At 32.3% G+C, this 22244-nt stretch overlaps 1 protein-coding gene across 1 annotated transcript in view; it reads left to right on the top strand.

The window, feature by feature from the left end:
* Positions 1-3767: 3767 nt before the first annotated feature.
* LOC143253058 (fibroblast growth factor receptor-like 1) overlaps positions 3768-22244 on the top strand; it is a 39211-nt gene continuing 20734 nt past the window's right edge. The window contains exons 1-2 of the mRNA XM_076506220.1: positions 3768-3909; positions 6513-6571. Coding sequence (XP_076362335.1) covers positions 6517-6571 — 55 coding nt within the window. The 5' untranslated portion in view covers positions 3768-3909; positions 6513-6516. The remainder of the gene's footprint in view (positions 3910-6512; positions 6572-22244) is intronic.

Genomic DNA, 22244 nt, shown 5'->3' with positions numbered 1-22244 from the left:
GTTAAAAGAAGAAAACATATCGCAAGCAGAAACTCGTACAATAGTTCAGTATTTCAGAAAGTAACGGTATTACTGGACCGAAAATGCTATAAGAAAAGATTATCAATGAAAAATGTAAAAATGTTCTATGAAAGACCAATTTCACTACAATAATAAGATTACGGTAAAAAGTAAAGTTAAAATAATAAAACTGTGACTCGAAACAATAGCATAGAACAGAACAGAATATATGAGAGCAGAACACAATGTCATGGAAGAAATAATGTATCCAAAAACAAACATTATTACACGTGAGAAAACGTCACAGGGAAACAAGATGGCAGAACAGAAATATGTTAAAATAAAATGTAGGAAAGAAAGTTAACACATCAAATCAAACAATGTCACAATAAAGAAATAGCTTTACAAGCAATAGAATTGTCAGTGCTATATAAATCATACTTTTTTGAAAAAAATATTGAATAACATTAAAAGAAATCGAAGCCATATGTGTATGTATAACACATGTAATTATTTTTGTGTACATTGATCAGAGAACCATATTTGTTTATAACTTCAGGCTTGATAATTGATATTTTTTAACTATATACTTAGCTCCCCAGTGGCACAACGGCATACCTGTCAAGTTACAACGCTAGGAACCGGGTTTCGATGCCGGTAGTGGGAAGAGTACAGATAGCCCTTCGTGTAACCTTGTGCTAAACAACAAACAGTCCCCCGCTGGAACAGCGGTAAGTATACGGACTTACAACGCTAAAATTAGGGGTTTGATTCCCCTCGGTGGACACAGCAGATAGCCCGATGTGGCTTTGGTAGAAGAAAAAACATACACATACAATAACAAACAACACAGTCCACTATTTCAAACAAAAACTATAAAGATTATTTGAATGATTAAGTATTTCAATCTAAACGCAAAGTGGAAGTTTCGTAAAAAATACAGAAAGTGATAAAAATAACATAGATTTCATTGTTTATTTATCATAAATAACTAGTTTGATTTTTCTTATATTCTTACATATTATAATTTATCTTAGACGAGTTTCCGGTTAATATGTCACGTATTACAATTTCAAGGCCCAGCATGGCCAAGCGCGTTAAGGCGTGCGACTCGTAATCTGAGGGTCGCGGGTTCGCATCCCCTTCGAGCCAAAACATGCTCGCCCTTTCAGCCGTGGGGGCGTTATAATGTTACGGTCAATCCCACTATTCGTTGGTAAAAGAGTAGCCCAAGAGTTGGCGGTGGGTGGTGGTGACGAGCTGCATTCCCTCAAGTTTTACACTGCTAAATTAGGGACGGCTAGCACAAATAGCTCTCGAGAAGCTTTGTGCGAAATTCAAAAAACAAACAAACATTTTCAAATAGCCAAAAATTTTAATGTTAATTTATATGTTAATTTTTATATACAAACAATAATACAATTTACAATAACAATTATTACAAATAAGAATTTATCTACAAAAGTTTTACAAACTCACAAACAATCCTGTTTTCTATCTGGTCTGGTTTTGTATATTTTATCGACGGTTCACTATGAGCGAATCAATTATATGTTGATACACAGGTACGCTTCACTTGACGGGAAGCTAGCTAGCTACCTCTGATGTGAGTTTTTCCCGAAAAAAACATCTAATGTCTTCGTGTAAATACTAAAGCTAGTTCACTTAAGACAAATGGTTCGTAATGTTGGAAATCTACAAACGTTTCTGGTCAAATATCTAAAAGTTCCCGATTAATAAGTGTTTATCACAGCTATAGCTTTTATAACTGCAAAATTAGGGACAGCTAGAGCAGGTAGCACTCGTGTAGCTTTACCCGAAATTGGAAAATAAACAAATCTTACACTCGAGAATATTCTACAAATTTAATGAACATGCGAGGATTTTACAGTACACGTTTAGCAGTACATGTTAAATGCATTTCTAAATATATATTTAACTGAAACAAAGATAGATATTAAAATAAATTTACGTTAGTCAATACGTTACAATCTTGAGACATTTTTTTGTTTTCTTAAAAAAACAATCAAACAAACATATTTTAATTGGCACATTAAAATGCCACCGCGGGGAATCTAACTCTAGATTTTAGCTTATTGATGTCTTACCGGGAGAATATTTGCAGTGTCAGAATATTTAATGTTGAGATTATTTATTATTTGGCATTTCCTGTAGTACAGAATGAAGCAAGAAATCCTAAAAACACAGTTCACCAAAATGAATATGCACTGAACCAATCGACTTATTTAGCGGCACTAGGAAGTTTAATGACTAGAGTGTTACAAAATATTTTAGAAATGGCAAATAAAATATCTCTTGAAAATACTATTTTGTAAATAGAAAATAGAAATTATACGATGCTCCCTTAAACACATATTAGACGAACATAACTATATTCCACTTACGAAATATTTACTTTTATTGCTTTAATATTGTATTCATCTTAGAAAATTACTCTCAATGGTTTACTCCTTTCTTTTATCAGAGATTTTCCGCAGGATTCATGTCGAAGTATATCTCTGAGGATACAGCCAAAATGGAAATAAACGCATATTACTATAATCACGTGAATAAGTGTAAAACAAGTCTTAAACTAAACCTTTCGCAAAAGAAATGTACCCCAATTAGCATAAAATTAATTAATTTCCTTGTAAATTTATATATATGTATATGCATATATAATCATAACTCTATAACTAAGAGATTTGCTTACTTGTTTTGTTTCTTTGATTTTTGAATTTCGTGCAAAGCTGCACGAGGGCTACCTCCGCTAGCCGTACCTAATTTTGCAGTGTAAGACTAGAGGGAAAGCAGCTAGTCATCACCACCCACCGCCAACTCTTGGACTACTACTCTTTTACTGAGGAATAGTGGGATTGCCTATAACATGATAACGACCCCACAGGAGAGAAGGCGAGTATGTTTGATTTGACGGGGATTCGAACTCATGATCCTCAGACTACGAGTCGAGTGTCCTGACTATCTGGCCATTTCGGGCCCACTAAGAGATACTAAAGTGTGGTCTGTGAAGATTTTTTCCTTTATTTAGATTCAACTGGCCTTTTATAAAGGTTGTCGGTACGTCATTATACACAGCAAATATCCGAAACTTTTACGTGAACAAAATAATTTAATTGGCTCTAAAAGGTTACCCAGAATTCTTGAAACGTTTTTGTGGTAATCACAAATGTTTGTTACCATAAAGCAAAAACTGTTAAAATGTTACATAAAGCAACTGCTGTGTTATTCATAGCTTTTTTCTCTATGATTACTCAGGAAGGAGGTACTGAATTTTAAAGCTTTCATAAATGAACTGGTAAGAAGGATTTGGTGAGTAATCAGGGTTGTTATCTTTCGTTGGAGTAATTAGCGTAAACATGAAAAGAATTAACAACTATAAAATGATTCAGCAAATTTTTGTAATTATTTTAGTCTTGCTTAGAAGGACATACAAAACTTTGATGATTTAACTGGATAAATAGAAATTGTTTTCTTAGAAATACAGTCGCCGGCTGATCACTAATAATATACGAGTATATCTTTCGAATTTCTTTTACAGCTAGTGTGCTATATATTCAAAATGACCAGTGTAGCAGTGACAATGTGAAGTTCATATTAAAAGTATAATCATTCTAACTTTAACGCTGATGACAGAAAGTTACTTCATAGTACCACCTTCTGCACGAGAAGTGAGATTGACACGTGACTTACAAAACCCAATGAACATTGAGCAAGGCCATGGTCGCTGGAGTCCAGAGTGATAGAAATCACCGTGTGTGCTGGTTGGTTATTGTTTGTACTTCAATGTCGTTTCTTTCGCAAGAGAAGACTACATAGAAGGTATCTCCAGGAAAATCGTTACAAAAGAACTACAGACTCATTGATTTAATAACCAAGGGCAAGTCTCAGGTAATAAACTGTGCAATGTTCTTAAACATTAATAAAGCAATAAATGTTTTTCTCCTTTAAATTGTGCATTTGATAATGAATATTACGTTACGTTAAGTGTGTAATCTAAGGTATTTATTTAGTAGAAACTTGTTATGATTTCAGTAGACGTATGTAAATCATAATCTGAATATGCTCTATTCAAATCTGATCTACACTTTATGTGCATTGGAGAAGTTGAAATTTCTCAAGAAACTGTCAGATTACTATTCTTTATCCTATAGATATTGTATTAGATAATAATTCATTAAAGCTGCTTTCTGAGTTATGAAATACATCATAAAATCTATCACTTTATCTACCTTGTTAGTAGAGTCTCTGGTTAGAATATCTCCCTCGATAGCAGGATTGTTGTTTAAAATATCTAGCTGATTTGCAAGATCGTTGGTCAAAATATACACCTGGTCAACAAAATTGTCGGTTAAAATATCTTCCTGCTTGGTAGAATCTTTGGCTAGAAAATCTCTTTAAATAAAAGGTCTGTCGATTTTAATATATATGTGGTTAGGAGGGTCTTGGTTACAGTACCTCTCTGAATAGCAGAGTTATCAGGTTGAATATTTGTCCGGTTAACAAGGTCACCAATCAGAGTATCTACCTGGTTAGTAGAGTCTCTGATTATAATGCCTCCTTGGTTAACAGGATTGTTAGTTTGAATTGTTAGCAGATGGGATCGGTTTAAATATCTAAATATTTATCAGGATCAACAGTCTGTATATCTACCTGGTTAGCAAAAACATTGGATATTTTCCTAGGTTTCAATTTACTTATTTGTTTAGAAAATTGTATTAATTTATAAGACGAGAGATCACTGTTAACAATTACAGGGCTGAGTACGTTATATTAAAATGATTTTAACATGTAACTCAACAAGTCACGTAAAATCACAGCCTATATAAAGTGACAGTGGAGCTACATTTTGACAATTTTTTACTTTTCATAGATAATGTGATGCTAGTAGATTTTTCTGGGTGTTTTAAGATTAGTGATGTTTTGATGGTTATTCTGAGGTGCAATATATTTATGCTTATAGCAACTCAGCCGTAGTCACACTAATTCAGAGTTGTTGACAGCAGAAAGCTAATCAGCCAGCAGCAACTTGCCTAACAGACGGCTGCTTTTGACCACTATTTTTACCACTATTATATTATTTTAAAGTGACATACCATGACTTTCACTATAGGCTTATCGATCCACAATCCAGTTTACTAACTCTTAGGCCACGTCCGGCCCGATGTTTCATGAAACCTTTTGGAGACCACGGCGATTTTGTGAGTAGAATGAATAAGTTCTATAAAGAGAAACGGTGGGGCAATAATATAGCACTATTCATAAAGTTTATTTTAAATTATTACATATTTTGTAACTAAATGCTTTAAGTACTAAAAAGAGGCCGAGCATTAATGGTTAGTGTTCTCGGAATATGAATCTAAAGACTCATATTTCGCACTCTCTTATCGCAGAAAAACATGTTCCACGTGCTATAAGAGTAGTGGTTAATTCCCATTGTTTGGTCAGATGAGAGTAACCCAAGATGGCGTTGTTGGATAGCTGCGTTTCTTACTAGTTTATAAGTGTATTAGTGTTCACAAAGAATAAAAAAACTTTAAAAATATTTGTAGCATATTTTCATATTCTAGATTATGTATTTTCACCATATAACGTTATGAATATTATATAATTAATGCACTTTAGGACACTATACATTGTTTGTTTGTTTTTGAATTTCGCACAAAGCTACAAAAGAGCTATCTGCGCTAGCCGTCTCTAATTTAGCAGTGTAAAACTAGAGAGAAGGCAGCTAGCCATCACCACCCCCACCAGCTCTTGGGCTACTCTTTAACCGACGAATATTGGAATCACTGTAATATTATAACGCCCCCCACCGCTGAAAGGGGCGATCATGTTCGGTGTGAAGGGGATTCGAACTGGCGACCATTAAATTACGAGTTTGAGGTCTAGCGATTAACGTGTTGTGGATCTGAGATTACAATTATTTGCTTCTCGTTACCTCCAAAATATTTTAAAAATAATGCCTTGCACTTTTGGACCATGTGTGCATTACAAGAGTTGCGGTTAAATACTACTATTTGTTCTGACAAACATATACCAAAGGTTGGCGGTGAATGATACTGATTGTCTGCCTTCCACATAGTATATTATTTCAAAATTAATAAGTAATGCAGCTCTATCCCTTATGTAGTTTTGTACAAATTTCAACAAAAAAATAAAAAAAAATTGTGGCACGAACTGGAAACGTACACGTTAAATAAGTTTGACATTTAAATTTATTAGTATATTAATACACGATACATAATGTTTTGTATTTGCCCAGGTTAATAATTTGTGTTATAAATTACAAACAATTTAACGCTGAACACAATATACTGTGATCTAACGATTACTTTTGAATCTGATTGATAACTAATGTTGATATTAAAAAATCACCATTAAGAGCACATAAATGCTTATGTCTACAATATTTTTATTTATGTTGAAAACAGTTGTTTCATAAAAACTCACAGATTTTAACATAGGTGTTTTTTTCTCTTGTGTTTCAAAAGAATCATGAAACTACAGCTTTTCCTGGTATTGTTTTGGACATCAGGAATTTCTTCTGAAGGTAAGATTCTTCTTCTTAGATCTTGTTTTATAAAACGAAGAAGAATACTTTTTCGTTTCCAAAAAGTTTCAAAGTATCTCTTTTATTACCAGTTCAAATTTAAAGTATATGATCCTTGACATTACTTTAAGTCGTTTACAGTCAAATCAGCACGTGTTATGCAGAAAAATGACAATAAACCTTTTAAAATGGGAGGACTAGAAGATGCAAAAAAGTGTATAAAGGTTAACCAAGTTACAAAATACAAAGTATCAAAAACCGTGTAAAACCTAACTTTATATCAACGACAAAGTGGAGCAAAGATTCCTCCTGTCTAAAAATTTATTATATATACCAATCATCTCTAAGTTACATTACTATATAAGTCAGAGAATGAATTAGAATACGTACTGGAAAATGGTAGAATTGTAATTTGCCACGTATGAAGCCCGAATAATTTGTTTGATTTGTTGGCGTTTTGTATAACTATTGCCAATAAGAAGACAAAAGTTTAAATTATATAATATTTGGTTTCCAATTCATAATTTTGTAAAAGCTCTTTAACCGGATGAATTAGGATTTCGTTTACAAAAGTCGGCCAAATTACTAATTTAGTTTAATTTAAATCTAAAAATGCTATTTTCTAGAATATTAGTCAGTGGGCTTTCTAGTGTGCTTTATTTCCAACACATTTCAAACATTAAAATCTTTCTTTAAAAGAAAAAAACAATAATTCATTGTTCGTTTGTAGTTAAACAGAAAAACTATTAAATGAATTTTATGTGTTGCGCTTACCATGGGTATCGAAACCTGGTTCCTAATGTCATTCAAATTTATTGCTGAATCACTAGATGAGCAATGTAATTTATTAATAACTACATATGTTTTATAGAAAACAATAATTCTAAATTATACGGGTAACTTGCACAATAAAACAAAATTTGAGACAACTGATAAAATAAATTAATTGTTTTAACATTTTACTTTAGATATAATGTTCATAATTTAGTTATGAATTTCGTACGGTTTCTAAGTTAAGAACTAAGTTTTATTCATATATATATATATTTTATCTCATATAATAGGTACCTATTAATATTTCATTGCGTCCACAAGAGGCTAGCAGTAAATGTACAAACTTATCCCCATGGTGGACAAAGCGCAGAGAGACTATTACTTATTTTTGCGCTGAAGAAACAAACTTTGATTCCTTGTATAGCGTTACCTTTCACATTCTAGAATCCTTAGAACGTGGAGACTACAAACACATATAAGTTTTCATTATATTAATATCAAATATTCTTATCTTGTGATATGCCCTAAAATTATTAAAAAAAAAACATGAAGTACACTATATTTTAAGACGTCGTCGCTTAGTTTAATATTTAATTATAATATCACTTTCGTTGAGTAAAAACATTATTTTACCACTAAGATCAAATTATGTTTAGTAAAGAGCTTTAGTGCAATTTTCCTTCAAGTATCGCCCACCAGTGAAATAACGGTGTTTCCAGTCGACACCCATGGTGGGCAGAACATAAATAACCCATTGTGTATCTTTGTGGTTAATTTCAAACGAACAAACCTTCAAGTAGCTAGCGATTGAAATAGTGAACTCACTAATCTATGGCTTTAAGAGAGAAATGATTAAAATATTATTTATACGATCGCTGCTTGCCATTGAGTTTTGCTAGTTGCGTTCATAAGATTTGCTCAATCACAAGCTGAATGTATATTACCTAGAAATGTGTCAGGAACCCTAATGTAGCTGTTCAAATTTATCTAAATTCCAAACGTTAAAAATTCTTGTGAACGATTTTAATGTTTCCATAAGACACAACTATAGATCTTTTCGAGTGCTGCAACAAGGGTTACGTTTATCAAGTAGACCAGGATGTTTTTATGTGACATAAATACATTAATTTGAGTAGAAACCATTAAGTTGGTTTATACTTTAAAGTAGTTGACAGTATGAAATACATCTCAGTTTCATTCCACCAGGACCCGCGATGGGTACAACACATATGCAACTTTGTGCTTTACAACTATCAAACACAAAAGTCTACCAAGAAATAAGCCATATTATGATTACCATTTGTAAAAATACCAAAGGAGTCATCATCAGTAGCTAGTTACAGAACGTTTTTAATGTTTTGATTTTTTATAGACGGGGAACTTCATAGCTTTGTCTAAATCGTAAAATTTACAAAACTCTAGCAAATCCTCTACAGCTATCCTGCTTTCAATAAAAATCACAAAAGAAGGTCTTACAGAACGTTCTTTTGTGGAAAAAGTGAACATAGCCTTGTATTATTTGCAAAAAGAAGTAGAATGTAAAATAAATTGCTTTTTTCAGAGAATGATATGTCTGTAAACATGCTTTCTAAGCGTTTGTTATTGAACGGAGCTCAATTTCTACGATTTCCTTTTGCATGGACAAAAACATAACTCAGTGTCGATGTGAATGCAAGGAGTACACGTGTTTGCCTGTCTGTTAAAATGCTATGAAGCAGCTAATTAACCAAAATTCTGTTTTGTTATGCTTATGTTTTTACCGCTTTGTCGGTGCGTAATTACGTTTTTCGGCTTTATTTCTTTGTTTCTTTTTTAACTTTGGAATTATATTCAAATGATTTTGTATAAATTTGATCCATTGATAATGATGCCCATAGGATTTTAAATTCACGATTTTATTTATCTTTAGTTTTATATTAAGATTGCCCCCCGCCAGTACAGCGGTATGTCTCCGGATTTATAACGCTAAAATCAGGGGTTCGATTCCCCTCGGTGGGCCTGAGCAGATAGCCCTTTGTGGCTTTGCTATAAGAAAACATACACTATATTAAGATTCTAGACAAGTATCGTGAACTTTGAAAGGTATTGCTTTCCCCACAGTATAAGCAAGCATGAAAGTAAAGAAAATGTTACAAAAATATTTTTCTTCGTGAACTTACTAAATTAAACTAGCCTATTTACTCAATATTTTATGTATGAAAAAAACACTTCTTAATACGTTCGGTTCCATTTTATACTAGATTCTTGTTGACGTAACTATACGCCTTTTTGGTTCAAAATATTCTGAAACTGTCTTTTTTTAAGGTTTATTTTGTTGCAATACGAATTACGATTTGTTCTTGTTAATGGTACTAACATTTTTAGTGCAATTTTTACTTACTTTAGCCTATGCTTATACAACTAACAAGTTCAAAGTAAATAATTTCTGAAATTTTAGGTTATTTTTCAACAAAAAATAATAATAGTTTTCATAACACAAATTTCTCATTTCTTAGGTCCGGCATGGCCAGGTGGGTTAAGGCGTTCGACTCGTAATCCAAGGGTCGCGGGATCGAACTCCCGTCGCACCAAACATGCTCGCCCTTTCAGCCGTGGGGCGTTATAATGTTACAGTCAATCCCACTGGTCGTTGGTAAAAGAGTAGCCCAAGAGTTGGCGGTGGGTGGTGATGACTAGCTGCCTTCCCTCTAGACTTACATTGCTATATTAGGGACGGCTAGCGCAGATAGCCCTTGAGTAGCTTTGCGCGAAATTCAAAATAACAAATAACAATTCATTTCTTATTGTTGTATCTAGCGTTCACATTTTCTCATGGTATAAAGACATACCTTCATATTTGGAAGATAAGAGTATCAAGCTTATATTTTCATAAGTGGAAGATTCTTTTTATTAGACATAGATACATTCAACATCTCCTACGGAAAGAATTATATCGTTACATAAAATAAGTAACTTATCAATTAACTAATATTTGAGATTAAATTTGCATACGTCAAATTTATCAGAAACTAATAACTTATTCATCACTCTATATATAAAAAAATTTGGTCACAAATAAAACTCATTATCTCAATGGTAAGAATATATCGCCATTGGAATAAAGGACAATTTTATCTAATTTTCCTTCGTTACCTTCTTTTGGTCGAAATGCAAGGATACATAAGTAAAGAGATAGATTTTTGTTAATACAAAAAGTAATGTAATAGTAAATATCGCATCCAAGATGACATTCCACAAATACCACTAAGTATGTCTAACACGTTGAGAACTATAACAAATATGGAAAGGAAACGAACACATACCGAGTAATAAAGTAATTATAAAAATATACCAGGATGTCTAATTCTAAAAAATAAAAAAATGAAGGCAAAGAAAATTGAAACAAGCTAAATATGATCCATTTCAATATTAATAAAAGTAAGTATATTTCACTTTATCAAAAAACAAAAATTTAAATAAGATGTAGCGACGAAGCTGTGTTTAAGTTAAGATAAATAATAAACACCTGTGAAATTAAAAACAAAATTAAACTAATTTTGCCTCTCTCTAGTAGCACAATGGTACGTCTGCAGACTTATACTGCTAGAAAGCGGGTTTTGATACCCTTGGTGAGCAGAGCATAGATAACCATTTGTAAAACTTTATGCCTAATAAGAAACAGTAATCATAATATGATAATAAAGGTATCAATACGTTTAACCAAATGCAATAGGGAAAAATGGGATAAATAATGGACGTGTTGTGCAAACATAATTTGATAGCAAACAGAATATTTCATAAAGGAAAAAAACAAGGAAATTATGAAACTTGTATATTTATGTAAAAGGTTTAATAAAGTTTCTATCATATTTGGCTTCTTTTCTGTCTCCGCTGGAGATCTTTTCACTTGAAACAAAACATTAAATATTTGAAAAAAATCTGAATATCTGCAGGAATTAATGTGTTTAAATATATGTGATATACCCTTTAACTTTCAATTAATTTCACATAAGTAACTGTTAATAGCATGTTTACAACGAAGATAGTTATGTTATTAGTAACGGTAGAAAAATATTCAGTAGTATTTGTCATCTATGAAGAGCAACTCAACTGAAGGTACGTTTCTATTCACAATACATTTATAAAGCTACCAATCCGAAATTCTCCAGCTAAGGTTATGAAAATACCACCACAAAATGCTCTAACTAAGATTCACTTATTGGATTGACACAGCAGAAATGTAAAGTAACATAAGAAACTAAAGTTTTACTCTTCAGATATTATTTTAGACAACGTTCTACTATTGCTTCTACATCAGGGTTATTGGCACAAGAACTGTTTGATGTGAAAATGTGCGTTATCTTCTTAAAATTTGTTTGGTATTCTATTGTTCGAGACTTTCGTTACGTGCTTTTAACAATGTTTAGAATGTTATTGTTGTTTCACAACAGTTAGGGGCCCGGCATGGCCAAGCGCGTTAAGGCGTGTGATTCGTAATCTGAGGGTGGCGGGTTTGCATCCCCTTCGCACCAAACATGCTCGCCCTTTCAGCCGTGGGGGCTTTATAATTTGATGGTCAATCTCACTATTCGTTGGTAAAAGAATAGCCCAAGAGTTGGCGGTGGGTGATGATGACTAGCTGCTTTCCCTCTTGTCTTACACTGCTAAATTAGGGACGGCTAGCCCAGATAGCCCTCCAGTAGCTTTTTGCGAAATTCAAAAACAAACAACAGTTTGTATATTGTAGTATAGTAGTTACTAATTATACTACTTATGTAAACTGTAAACTTAAAAAAATTCAAAATGTTCAACGTTTTGTTACAAAGTAAATAATAATTGAGGCGACTGATAAAAAAAACGTTGAATTGAAAAGTACAAAATTTACTAACAATGTTGAAATAAATAACTACAGTGAGATACTGTATTAATGAGACTACAAATACATGGAAAAGACTGTGCAATATTAATATGTAAGACTGTGATATGATAACAAGTGTTGATCTACAGGTTATTGAAATCATATTTGTCATAAGACATTAGTATTAGGCCTATTACATTTTTAAACCCTTTAATTTTAACCTAGTTCTTCGAAAAATTTCAAAAAATAGAAGAGTGTATGATATCATAAAGCTATAATATTAAAAGTGTTGGGTGTGATATGTGTGTGTGTGTGCTTGAACGGAAATATAGATACGAGTAAAATTCAGTTACGAGTTTTTGTTTTTAGAATTTTCTCGCCAATGAGTATAGCTTTCATATATTTACTCTCTTTAAAATATTTGTTTATTTATTTTGAAGATCGAAACTGTAAATAGGTTTTGCCTGTCTTTGTTTGAGGTTCTAAATTTGTGTAGAAAGTGTTCTGTTGGAGATGTTTTCTAGATATTCATGTCTATATAACGCATTAATATGTTCCGAGATGAGTGCCCGTGAAGGTCTTTTACTTTTTCCTGTATATGTGTCTTCACATATATTGCACATGATTTGATACACTACGCTTTTGGGGTGGTATTTTTGTCTTGCTCGGTTTTCTCGGACATAGTAATGTTTTATATCACAATTTATTTTTCAGTAATGAGAAGTGAGTTAAATGTTCTTTCAGTGTTATTTTTCGTTGTTTTTTTTGCTTCATGTTTATTGTTAGTGGAATTGCTTAATGTTCACGAATCTTGGTTGTAAATGTGTTGCTTTTGTTAGAAATATTTACTGTAGGGGTATTTTCATATTGTTTTTGTTTCGGGCCTGTTGTTGTATATTTTATGATTTGAAAACATTATCGATGTAATATTCGAGTTGTCTGTTCTGTAATAGAAATGTTTTAACGTATTTATGTGCTGTATGAATGTTAGACGTGGAACAGTTTCGATTTCTTCTCTTTAGTTTTTTCTATTATTTTTATTCCACTTTCAGCTTGGTCTTGGTGATGTGATGTATAATGAAGAGATAGATATCAGTTTCTTAGATTCTTTGTTATACATAGAAGTCTGTGTTTATCTGTTTCGAGCCTATAAGGTTACGTCCAAGAAGACTGTGACAGGTTTACTATTATATATTTATTTTAATATCGATGTTTGTTTAAGTTAAATCTATATTTTGAAATCGCATACGTTATAGTGTTAAATCTGTATCGCGAAATTTCCGCCTATTCACTAAATTTGTACAAGAATTTCTAGTGTAAAAATCAACAATATATGTGTGTACGTAAACACTAGTGTATATTCAGTAACGTTGTTCAAGCTGATATTTGTAGAAACTTTCCTGTCACGCCTATAAATGTAACCAACGCGACGCGCCAAGAGACAACATGTTATTAGTTTGCTGCAGTTTGTATACTATAAACGTCGGATCCTATGACTGTGGTTAATGCTTATTGTTTGAGAACTTAAGACACATTGACCAAGAACATTTATTGACTTCGAACATTACCAATCATTTAACTATGACAGATTAATATGGGACATTAGTATTTTTATGAAGACTTTACATATCTTCAGCGGTAAAAACTCATATGTGATCAGGGAAGAGCTAGATAGCTCCCCGTTAAGTGAATTGTAAGTATATCAACTCAGAATTAATTCACTCATCGTGAACCATCGATAAGATATCAAGGAAGTTCCGGATCGGAAAAAGAAGACTCTATGTTACTTGTAAGTTTGTAAAAGATTTGTATATAAATTATTATTTGCAGCAATAATTATTATAAATTGTATTGTTGTTTGTATATTAAAATATATTGGTATTAAGAAAGAAAACTGTGTGTATTAATCTTTTTGGTAAATATAAATGTGATACATATCGAAACTTAATTAACTTCTAAATCTAAATTATCATTTAACCCGGTTTCTAGCTATTTCAAATTGTAATACGTAACAAATGTGATAGCTATCTACAGTGTGAACTTGACTGATGGGTGAAAGTTGTTTTATGAAGTGGTAATCTGCTACAGTATATCATTTACATGATTCCATACATCAGATATGTTGTCAATATATCTTTACCTCACGTCTGGATTTAAACATGTTTTATTTCTGTGTGTACCAACAGCTTTTGTTTTCTGTGTATGCATCAATATTATTGTAAATTTGACTTCTGCTATATTACTCATTGTTACTCCTTTCTTTCGTTTGTGAAAATTGCCTTCGAATTTAAAGTAACTTTTGAACAGGAGAAAATTAAACAAAATACAGCTGATTTTTGCTGGAAAATGTGCAGATAGATACAAGGCAATTACGTCTAAGGTAAATAACAAAGACAATCGTCCTGTTACTCCTGTTTACTATTGTTTATTACTCCAGTTGGTAAGATTTTTTATTCTCCAAAGAAGTGTTTTGCATTGTTTAAATGTGATGGAACGTACTTTAATATATTGTTTCAACAGTTGTTTCAGTAATCAGAATATTGTTTCTGTTGTAAAGTAATAAGCTTTTTCTATGCGTCTTGTTTATGGTCTTTAGGGACTTTAGGTATTTCAGGTATACGACTATGGGAGGATTTTGATTATATTAGTATTCTCTTCAGCAAAATACTTTATTTTTTAGATATTTGATTGTCTTTTTGGGCTTATTTTTTGACCGTCTTGATTGGATCTTGTTTATAATTACACAGGTAGAAATGTCTTGTGATTGTTATCCTATTTCACATCGGTAACTGTTTTTATTTGAGACTAAGAAACTTCTCTTTTTCTCTAATTCTTTTGCGATAAGATTTTCGTTTGTTTGGAGTTATTTTAAACAGCTTTCTCTGCTGGTGAGATGTTGTCTTTTTCTTGATGGTCTCTATTTTTTATTAAATACTTAGCAACTATGGTAAAAATAGCAAATTGAGCAATAACAAGATGTATTGACATAAAAACTGCATTGATGAAAAATAATAATTGTTTTAACATCACAATCACAAATATTAATGTTCGTTTATGGGTGGCAAATGGGTAATAGTGAATAAATGAATGTTTAGTAATGACTAGATGAACAGAGGGCAACTTGTTCTTGGCTTGGTGAGTAGAAAACTAGGTGATAACGCTAATTAAATAGGGAGTTGTGGTGGCTAGTTGAAAAAATCATAAAGTTATAGAGAGACAATGGTGGTGCATGACTTGTGAGGAGTGGATGAACAGATGACCAGCATGGATCATATGATGAAAGTACAGTAATATGTAAAGGAATAGGTGAATAATAGTGAATGGTATAATGAATGAAAACTGTTACGTAAATGAACGGTTTGTGATGGCTGGATAAATAGATGGCTTGCTGTGAGTGATATTATGGACGCACAGTAATAAGTAAGGGGATTGTAATAGCTTCATGAATAACCACCAAAGTTTTACAGTAATTTCCAAGCAACAGTGCCTTCTTTTGCGAGCAAAATGGGTAAAATAATGTGATAATATTTTATCAAAAAATACCAACTTTGTTTAGAGTTTAAGACGACTTTAGTGCTACTAGTTAACTTCACTCTTCCATTTTCATAACAGGAATTAATGTATATGGAGTAGACTAATATATCCTGAAATCATTTGACTCAGTGATTTATGATACTTCGAACAAGATCAAAACTAATGAAGCTTCCGTAAAAAGTTTTATGGACAATTGCACTGGAATACATATACGTGTATATCTTATCTAAGCATGAGATGTTTCCGACTTTTAACATAAAAGTGACATTTCTGAAGTTCTTGGAGTGATTATTGGTCGTTACCTAATACGAAGAGAAAACATAATGAAAGTTATGATCATTAGTTATTAGGTTATTAGCCAGAAATTCAATAAACTTATATCTCGGTCCTATCACTTCCTGTTTCCACTGCTATCTTTTCAAGATCTTTAATATGTGCGAGAAGTATGAGATATACCAACCAAATATAAATGATTAACTAAATGTAATAAAAATATAACTCAGAATGGCTGGTATGGGTATTAACACTTTTATTAATAAAGCAGAAAACAACGTTAACTTGAACATGACCTAAGAAGGTCTAAACGTTATTCTCTGCTTTATTAATAAAAGTGTTAATACCCATACCAGCCGTTCTCAGATATATTTTTAACAAAGGTTTATGTCTGTGCTTTGTCTGTATAATGTGATACATAACAACCAGATAAGCACCCCAAAGATAAAAATTCTCCTTTAACCTTTTCCTTATGTTGTTTAAACTCCTGTCCAATGTTAAACGTATGTCAAATAAAGCAAATGATAAGTTTATAAATCGGCACGTTGGTAAAAAATTTCGCCAATTTTTACAAAAAGAAATTTTTGTACCTAACAGTTTCATTACTACAAGCCTTCCAGTAGTACAGCGGTATGATGCAGACTTACAACGCTAAAAACCGGGTTCCGATACACTGATAGGCAGAACATAATTATCCAATTGTGTAGCTTTGTGCTTAAAAAAACAACAACAAAAAATAGTTTGTCTGTACGTAGTGCTTTCATGGAGATGAACACTTACTCTTCTTTCCAATGTAGGAGAATATTATTTTTGCTCCTTCTAGAAGTTTCACGTAACACAAAACAAATGGCTGTCTGCACATATCTGTGTTTAGTTTTGAACTAGAAACAGCACACTAGTTTACCTATTTTAGTTTTCTGAAATATATTCTTTGGGTATTTTAGTACAACTTAGAAAGTATGCTTGTTTGGAATTAAGCACAAAGCTACACAATGGGCTATCTGTGCTCTGTCCACCACGGATATCGAAACTCCGTTTCTAGCGGTGTGAGTCCGCAGACATACCGCTGCGCTACTTGGGGGCAAGAGAAAATATAAGTTATGTTTTCTTTAAATACCTAGATCTTCTTTGCTAATAATTTATTTAAGTATAATTAAAACGACTCTCTAAAATTAATGCTACAAAGTGTGGTACCTTATATTAAAATGTTTTTGAATATGTAAATAAGCAAGTCACGTGATAGCCACATCCAATATAAAGTTGAAGTGGAACAGAATCTATCAGAATTACATTCTGACATTGTTTGTCGTGTCTCACAGGTAGTGTGATACCACTATGTGATACCATTTTGGGAATAGCATATAACAATTCATTGTGGCACAAATGATTAGTACGTTCAAATTATAAAGACCTGTTCAATTCGAATATTTTGAGTTCCAAAGATGGAAATATCCCATCTTCTTTATGGCATTGGAAAACAAAGGAATACTAATTAATTTGAGGTACCAAGACCATTAAGAGAGAGATCTCCAGACGTCCTACACCAGTTGCTGTAAGAAAAGTGCAGCATTTTATAACAGTAGGTCATTCAAATACAAAGGTCGGTGGCAAAAGCCGTCTACGTGGCCCAGGCAACAGCACGCAAAATAATCAAGGAGGCTTTCTGACTGGAAAAGGGGCCAGCAATGTATGGATTTACCAAGATAAGGCGTGCAGTCATACTTTCCGTTCACCCATTGTAGAAATCAAGTAGCTGAAGAAGGAAACGGGTATTTATACAATTTCAAGAGAAAACATAATAGTCAAGTTGCCGAGCACAGCGATTATGAATCCATGTGCGATTGGACTATTGAAACTGTAAACTGCCGTCCTCGCACACCAGACTTGTTATTGAAAGCCTACAACCAGAAGTGATGTATTTTGGACATTACAGTATTATGACAGAACCGTTTGCAATTGAAACAACGCTGCAGGGCTACTGTCAAGTTACACGACTGCCATATAGAGTATGAACGAATATCATGACAAAACTGTAACAGTGTTGTGAATCTTCAAAATCATTTTAACAGAACGCACCCAAACATTGGTAAATAAGCAAAAATGAAAATATTTTCTGATAGTTCTAAATTTTGATTATCCTAGCAAATTTCTTAGATAGTAAATAGTAAGGTTTATATACCTGAAACAGTATAATGACATGTAAAGGTAACCTAATCCACTTCACAGTATAGATTTTTTCTTTCATAAATAGTAGATTTGATTATTATTTTATTACAAGTTACAGCTTAGCTTTTAAAATAAGAAATACTATTTTTAAAACAGGTACTACGTTTCTGTTACTAGTATGATGATTCTCAAGGTTGTAAGAGGATGACGTCTCTTCCAAAACTATCAAAACTGCGCTGGACAGACTAGAAGGAAAGGGAAGTGAGCTCCACCAACTCTTGGAATAATTTTTACCAACGAAAAGTGGAATTGACTTTTACATTATAATCTTTCCATGACTAAAAGGGCAAGATAGTTCAATAAGAGGAATTAAACCTCGATTTGAGCTCCCTAACTACCAGGCTATGACAAGAGGAAGTTAAGAAATAATTAAAACAGAGCCTAACAGAGACAAGGAATCGTCCAAGTAAACAATGACGTCGAAAAATTTCACTTCTGATTTATACGACATAAAAACGGAAGTAAAAGTGAAAGTAGAATTTTGAGACATTTTACTGGTATTTTGAATTACTCATTTGGGAATTTAAAGAAATATGTGACATATTTTTCAAAACTCACCTTTTGTTGAATCAATATTCATTTGTCCTGAAACAAGTAAATTTTGTAAACCATCGGTCTCGGAAGACAATGTACCAGATTGTGATTATTGGACAGCCAGATTCTTTACAGTCTGTACCAGTAAAGTATAACTATTTAAGATATTAGTGTAAAAGTACCGTACCGTTAAAATATGGGCAATTGTTGAAAGATATAACCTATAAAATGTGACCTGCTTCTTAAGATAATTGCTTTCTCCTGTAATTTTGAAAAGTTCTAATAGTTTATCTTCGATCATATGTTGTTTGTCCCCCTCGATGTACTCATCAGATAGCCCAATGTAGCTTTGCTATACGAAAAAACACACAAAACGTACATGTTGTTTGTAGCAACGACAATTGGCATGCGAATTGTAGTTGTTAATTATTAAAACCCAAATTGATTTTTTATGTGATATGATTCCCATGTGTTTCATGGGATATCATGCATTTTATTTTTATTTGTATTTTCAGTTCCTACATAACATATTGGTAAAAAAAAGTGTTAATTTGCTGCTGTCTCCCTGGTTTGCTATAATTTTGTGTGATTCATCTGAGATAGCACTTTTTGTCATTCTATAGGAGAAATAGCTGTAAAGCGTATACTATGTGAATTTCACTATCTTTTACATCGACAGTAGGTTGATGTCTTAAGATTATGACTTCCTTTATGATAATATGTGAAACCAGTCACCTGGATAGCACAAGTGACTTCGGATACGTTTAAAGTTACTAACTTAGCTTAGTGGTATTTATTCTGTTTGAGACAGTTTTGAATCTAATTCTCCAGTAAAAAAATTAGATCATGAACATACGTGTTGTATTTGTATCGTGCTTTTATAAAGATTGTTCCAAGGCTTTTGTACAACTGTATTCAATCTTTTTATTTCCTTCTCACAAACTCAATTACTCAGAGGACTCAAATTACTTCAAAATAAAAACAAGACAAAAGTAGACCTAAGACTATTTTTAGTATAAAAATAATTTATATATATTTCGTGTTATGCAATTCCACCTGTGTAATATGCTCAGCATTTTGAGAGGCTAACGAAATTTACTTTGAATGAGCAAGTGCAACTGGGGACAAATTCTGTTACACTGTTGAACTATCTCACTACTAGTGCAACTGAGAACAAGTTATGTCACACTGTTGAACTATCTCACTACTAGTGCAACTGAGAACAAGTTATGTCACACTGTTGAACTATCTTACCACTAGTGCAACTGGGAACAAACTCTGTTACAATATGAAACTATCTTACCACACTGTTCTATCTTACCACTAGTGCAACTTTTGTTACAATTTATCTTACCATTCCTTTTTCTCTTTTTTTTTTTTTTGTAGTGGTGGGGGGTAAATCAGTTTCACCTGAGAATATCACACCTTCATACTCCTAACATGTTTTTTTAACAAGCCACGAAGTGCAACTGTTAAGTTAGTTTTGTTTTTCTTCATTCTTCTAAGATGTAAACTATCAATCACTCAAACAACGGCCATGTGTGATCTATAAATATACTAAAAAACAGTAACTTATATCATGTTTTTCTATACAATTAAATAAGTTGATCGCGTCCACTTTTCTTTCTTGCTTTGCTGTTAAACTGTGATTGTTGTATACAAATATGGTACTCCTAACATATGCTATATGGTTGAAGCTCCATATTAACCTTTAAATCAAACCTTTAACAGTAAGATTATTCAATGCATAAATAAATATTTTGTTATTTTTCATTCTGTGTTTAATTTGTTTTGAAGACTGAAATAAAGTAAAGTTATTCGGTATCAGTAGCCAAGAGCAAACATATGTATTCATAGTACGGTAGGGAATTAATTATGAATAGCTTTCCAAACTACAAGATAAAAAAACAAAACTTTTCGTTGAAAATGATATAGACTCTAATTCTCGCCACAGTCGTACATCTAAGTTAGTGTTTTATAACACGATATCATTAAGTTCTCCAATATCTTCATTGATCTAGTATAGTTCAGCGAAAGTACTATATTTCTCAATGCAGAGATTGGATCATTTATTTTCATCTGCAAAATAACTGATGGTTCATGAACACATCTGAGTGCAAAATCAGACTAAACGAAAACAAACTGTTACTTTTTATTATACATAAAAATATCTATAGTGTTTTTACACTTTGCCCTTAATCAACTCACGACAAAGTTAATTTTCAAACGTAACACTTAAAAGAAAACAATTTTACTGCATCATAGTAATATGATTCCAAAGTTCTGTTTCACAATGAGTTCACATAATTTCATGTTCCTAGCGATACGAGAAATAAAAGTATTTCACAGTAGATTCATATAATTTCATCCATCTATCAATATAAAAAGTGAAAGTATTTCATGCTACAGTCACATGATTCTATATACATGGCAATGCAGGAAGTTAAAGTGTACCGTAAGAAATTATACATAAAATTGTATGCCGAAATTTGATTTTAACTGTTTCTGTACACAGATGCTTTCAAAGTAAGTATAAAAGGTAATGTAATAGCTAATGCATTATTTCCTTTATAATGGAAATACGTCATCTCCAAAGGACTGGGTGAAGCTTCACTGATGTACTCAGCGCTGTTGCTATACGCCATTGTAAAAACTGTTCGGTATTTACTGCATTAATTAACTTTGATGTCTGGCTGTTAGGTAACATATTACAATCTGGTCTTTTATTTTTATTCCTTTTCTAGAAGTACAACAAAAATATTTTGAAGCAAATTACGTTTAGTTCATGAAACGAATAAAACAAAATTACTTTCTTTGAATATATGTTCGATAACCGGTAAAACAGTCGTCTTATTTTCTCCCACTTTATCGAATTTTTCCAAGAGCTGTAAAGAAAACATAACAAGGTTTAAGATGAGAGCAAATTGATTAAACTTACTTGGTTTCGATCAACTATATGAGAAAGCAAGTACTGATTCGGCTTAGCTAAAATCACATCAGTTTAAGAAACAACATCATTATAATGTACTTACAAGCATCTGATCAAATTTTGGCTGTTTAGTGACACATTTCACTTATATCAATAGAAGTGCTAATTTAAAAGTGAACCATTTCAATTTTACCAGCATTTGTGTTAGGGCAAGAAAACAGTTGTAAACTTTCAGTGGCAGAGCAGATATTTGCTAAGTTTCACCTTTGTCAATTTTTAATTTTAATAAACAAATGTAGTTCATATTCTTACGTTGTTCCACGACATTAAGATATTTGATAAACATGTTTGCATATGTCAAATCTTGCCTTTGTAAAAGCGACATAATCTCAGTAATAAATATGGTTTTTAATGGTGCCACCGTAATAAAATAGATAAAAGGTGTAGTCTTCACATAGGATAAAAACAAAAATATATTTTCAAGAAACCATTATTTATTTGAAGAAATTATTTAAGGAAGAAAGAAAACATGTGCAATTTGTTACGCAGTGGTATTCAGTTACATA

Source organism: Tachypleus tridentatus, chromosome 1, assembly GCF_004210375.1.
Source record: "Tachypleus tridentatus isolate NWPU-2018 chromosome 1, ASM421037v1, whole genome shotgun sequence".
Lineage (NCBI taxonomy): Eukaryota > Metazoa > Arthropoda > Merostomata > Xiphosura > Limulidae > Tachypleus > Tachypleus tridentatus.
Note: the sequence above shows the minus strand (reverse complement) of the source record. Positions and strands in the feature narration are given on the sequence as shown.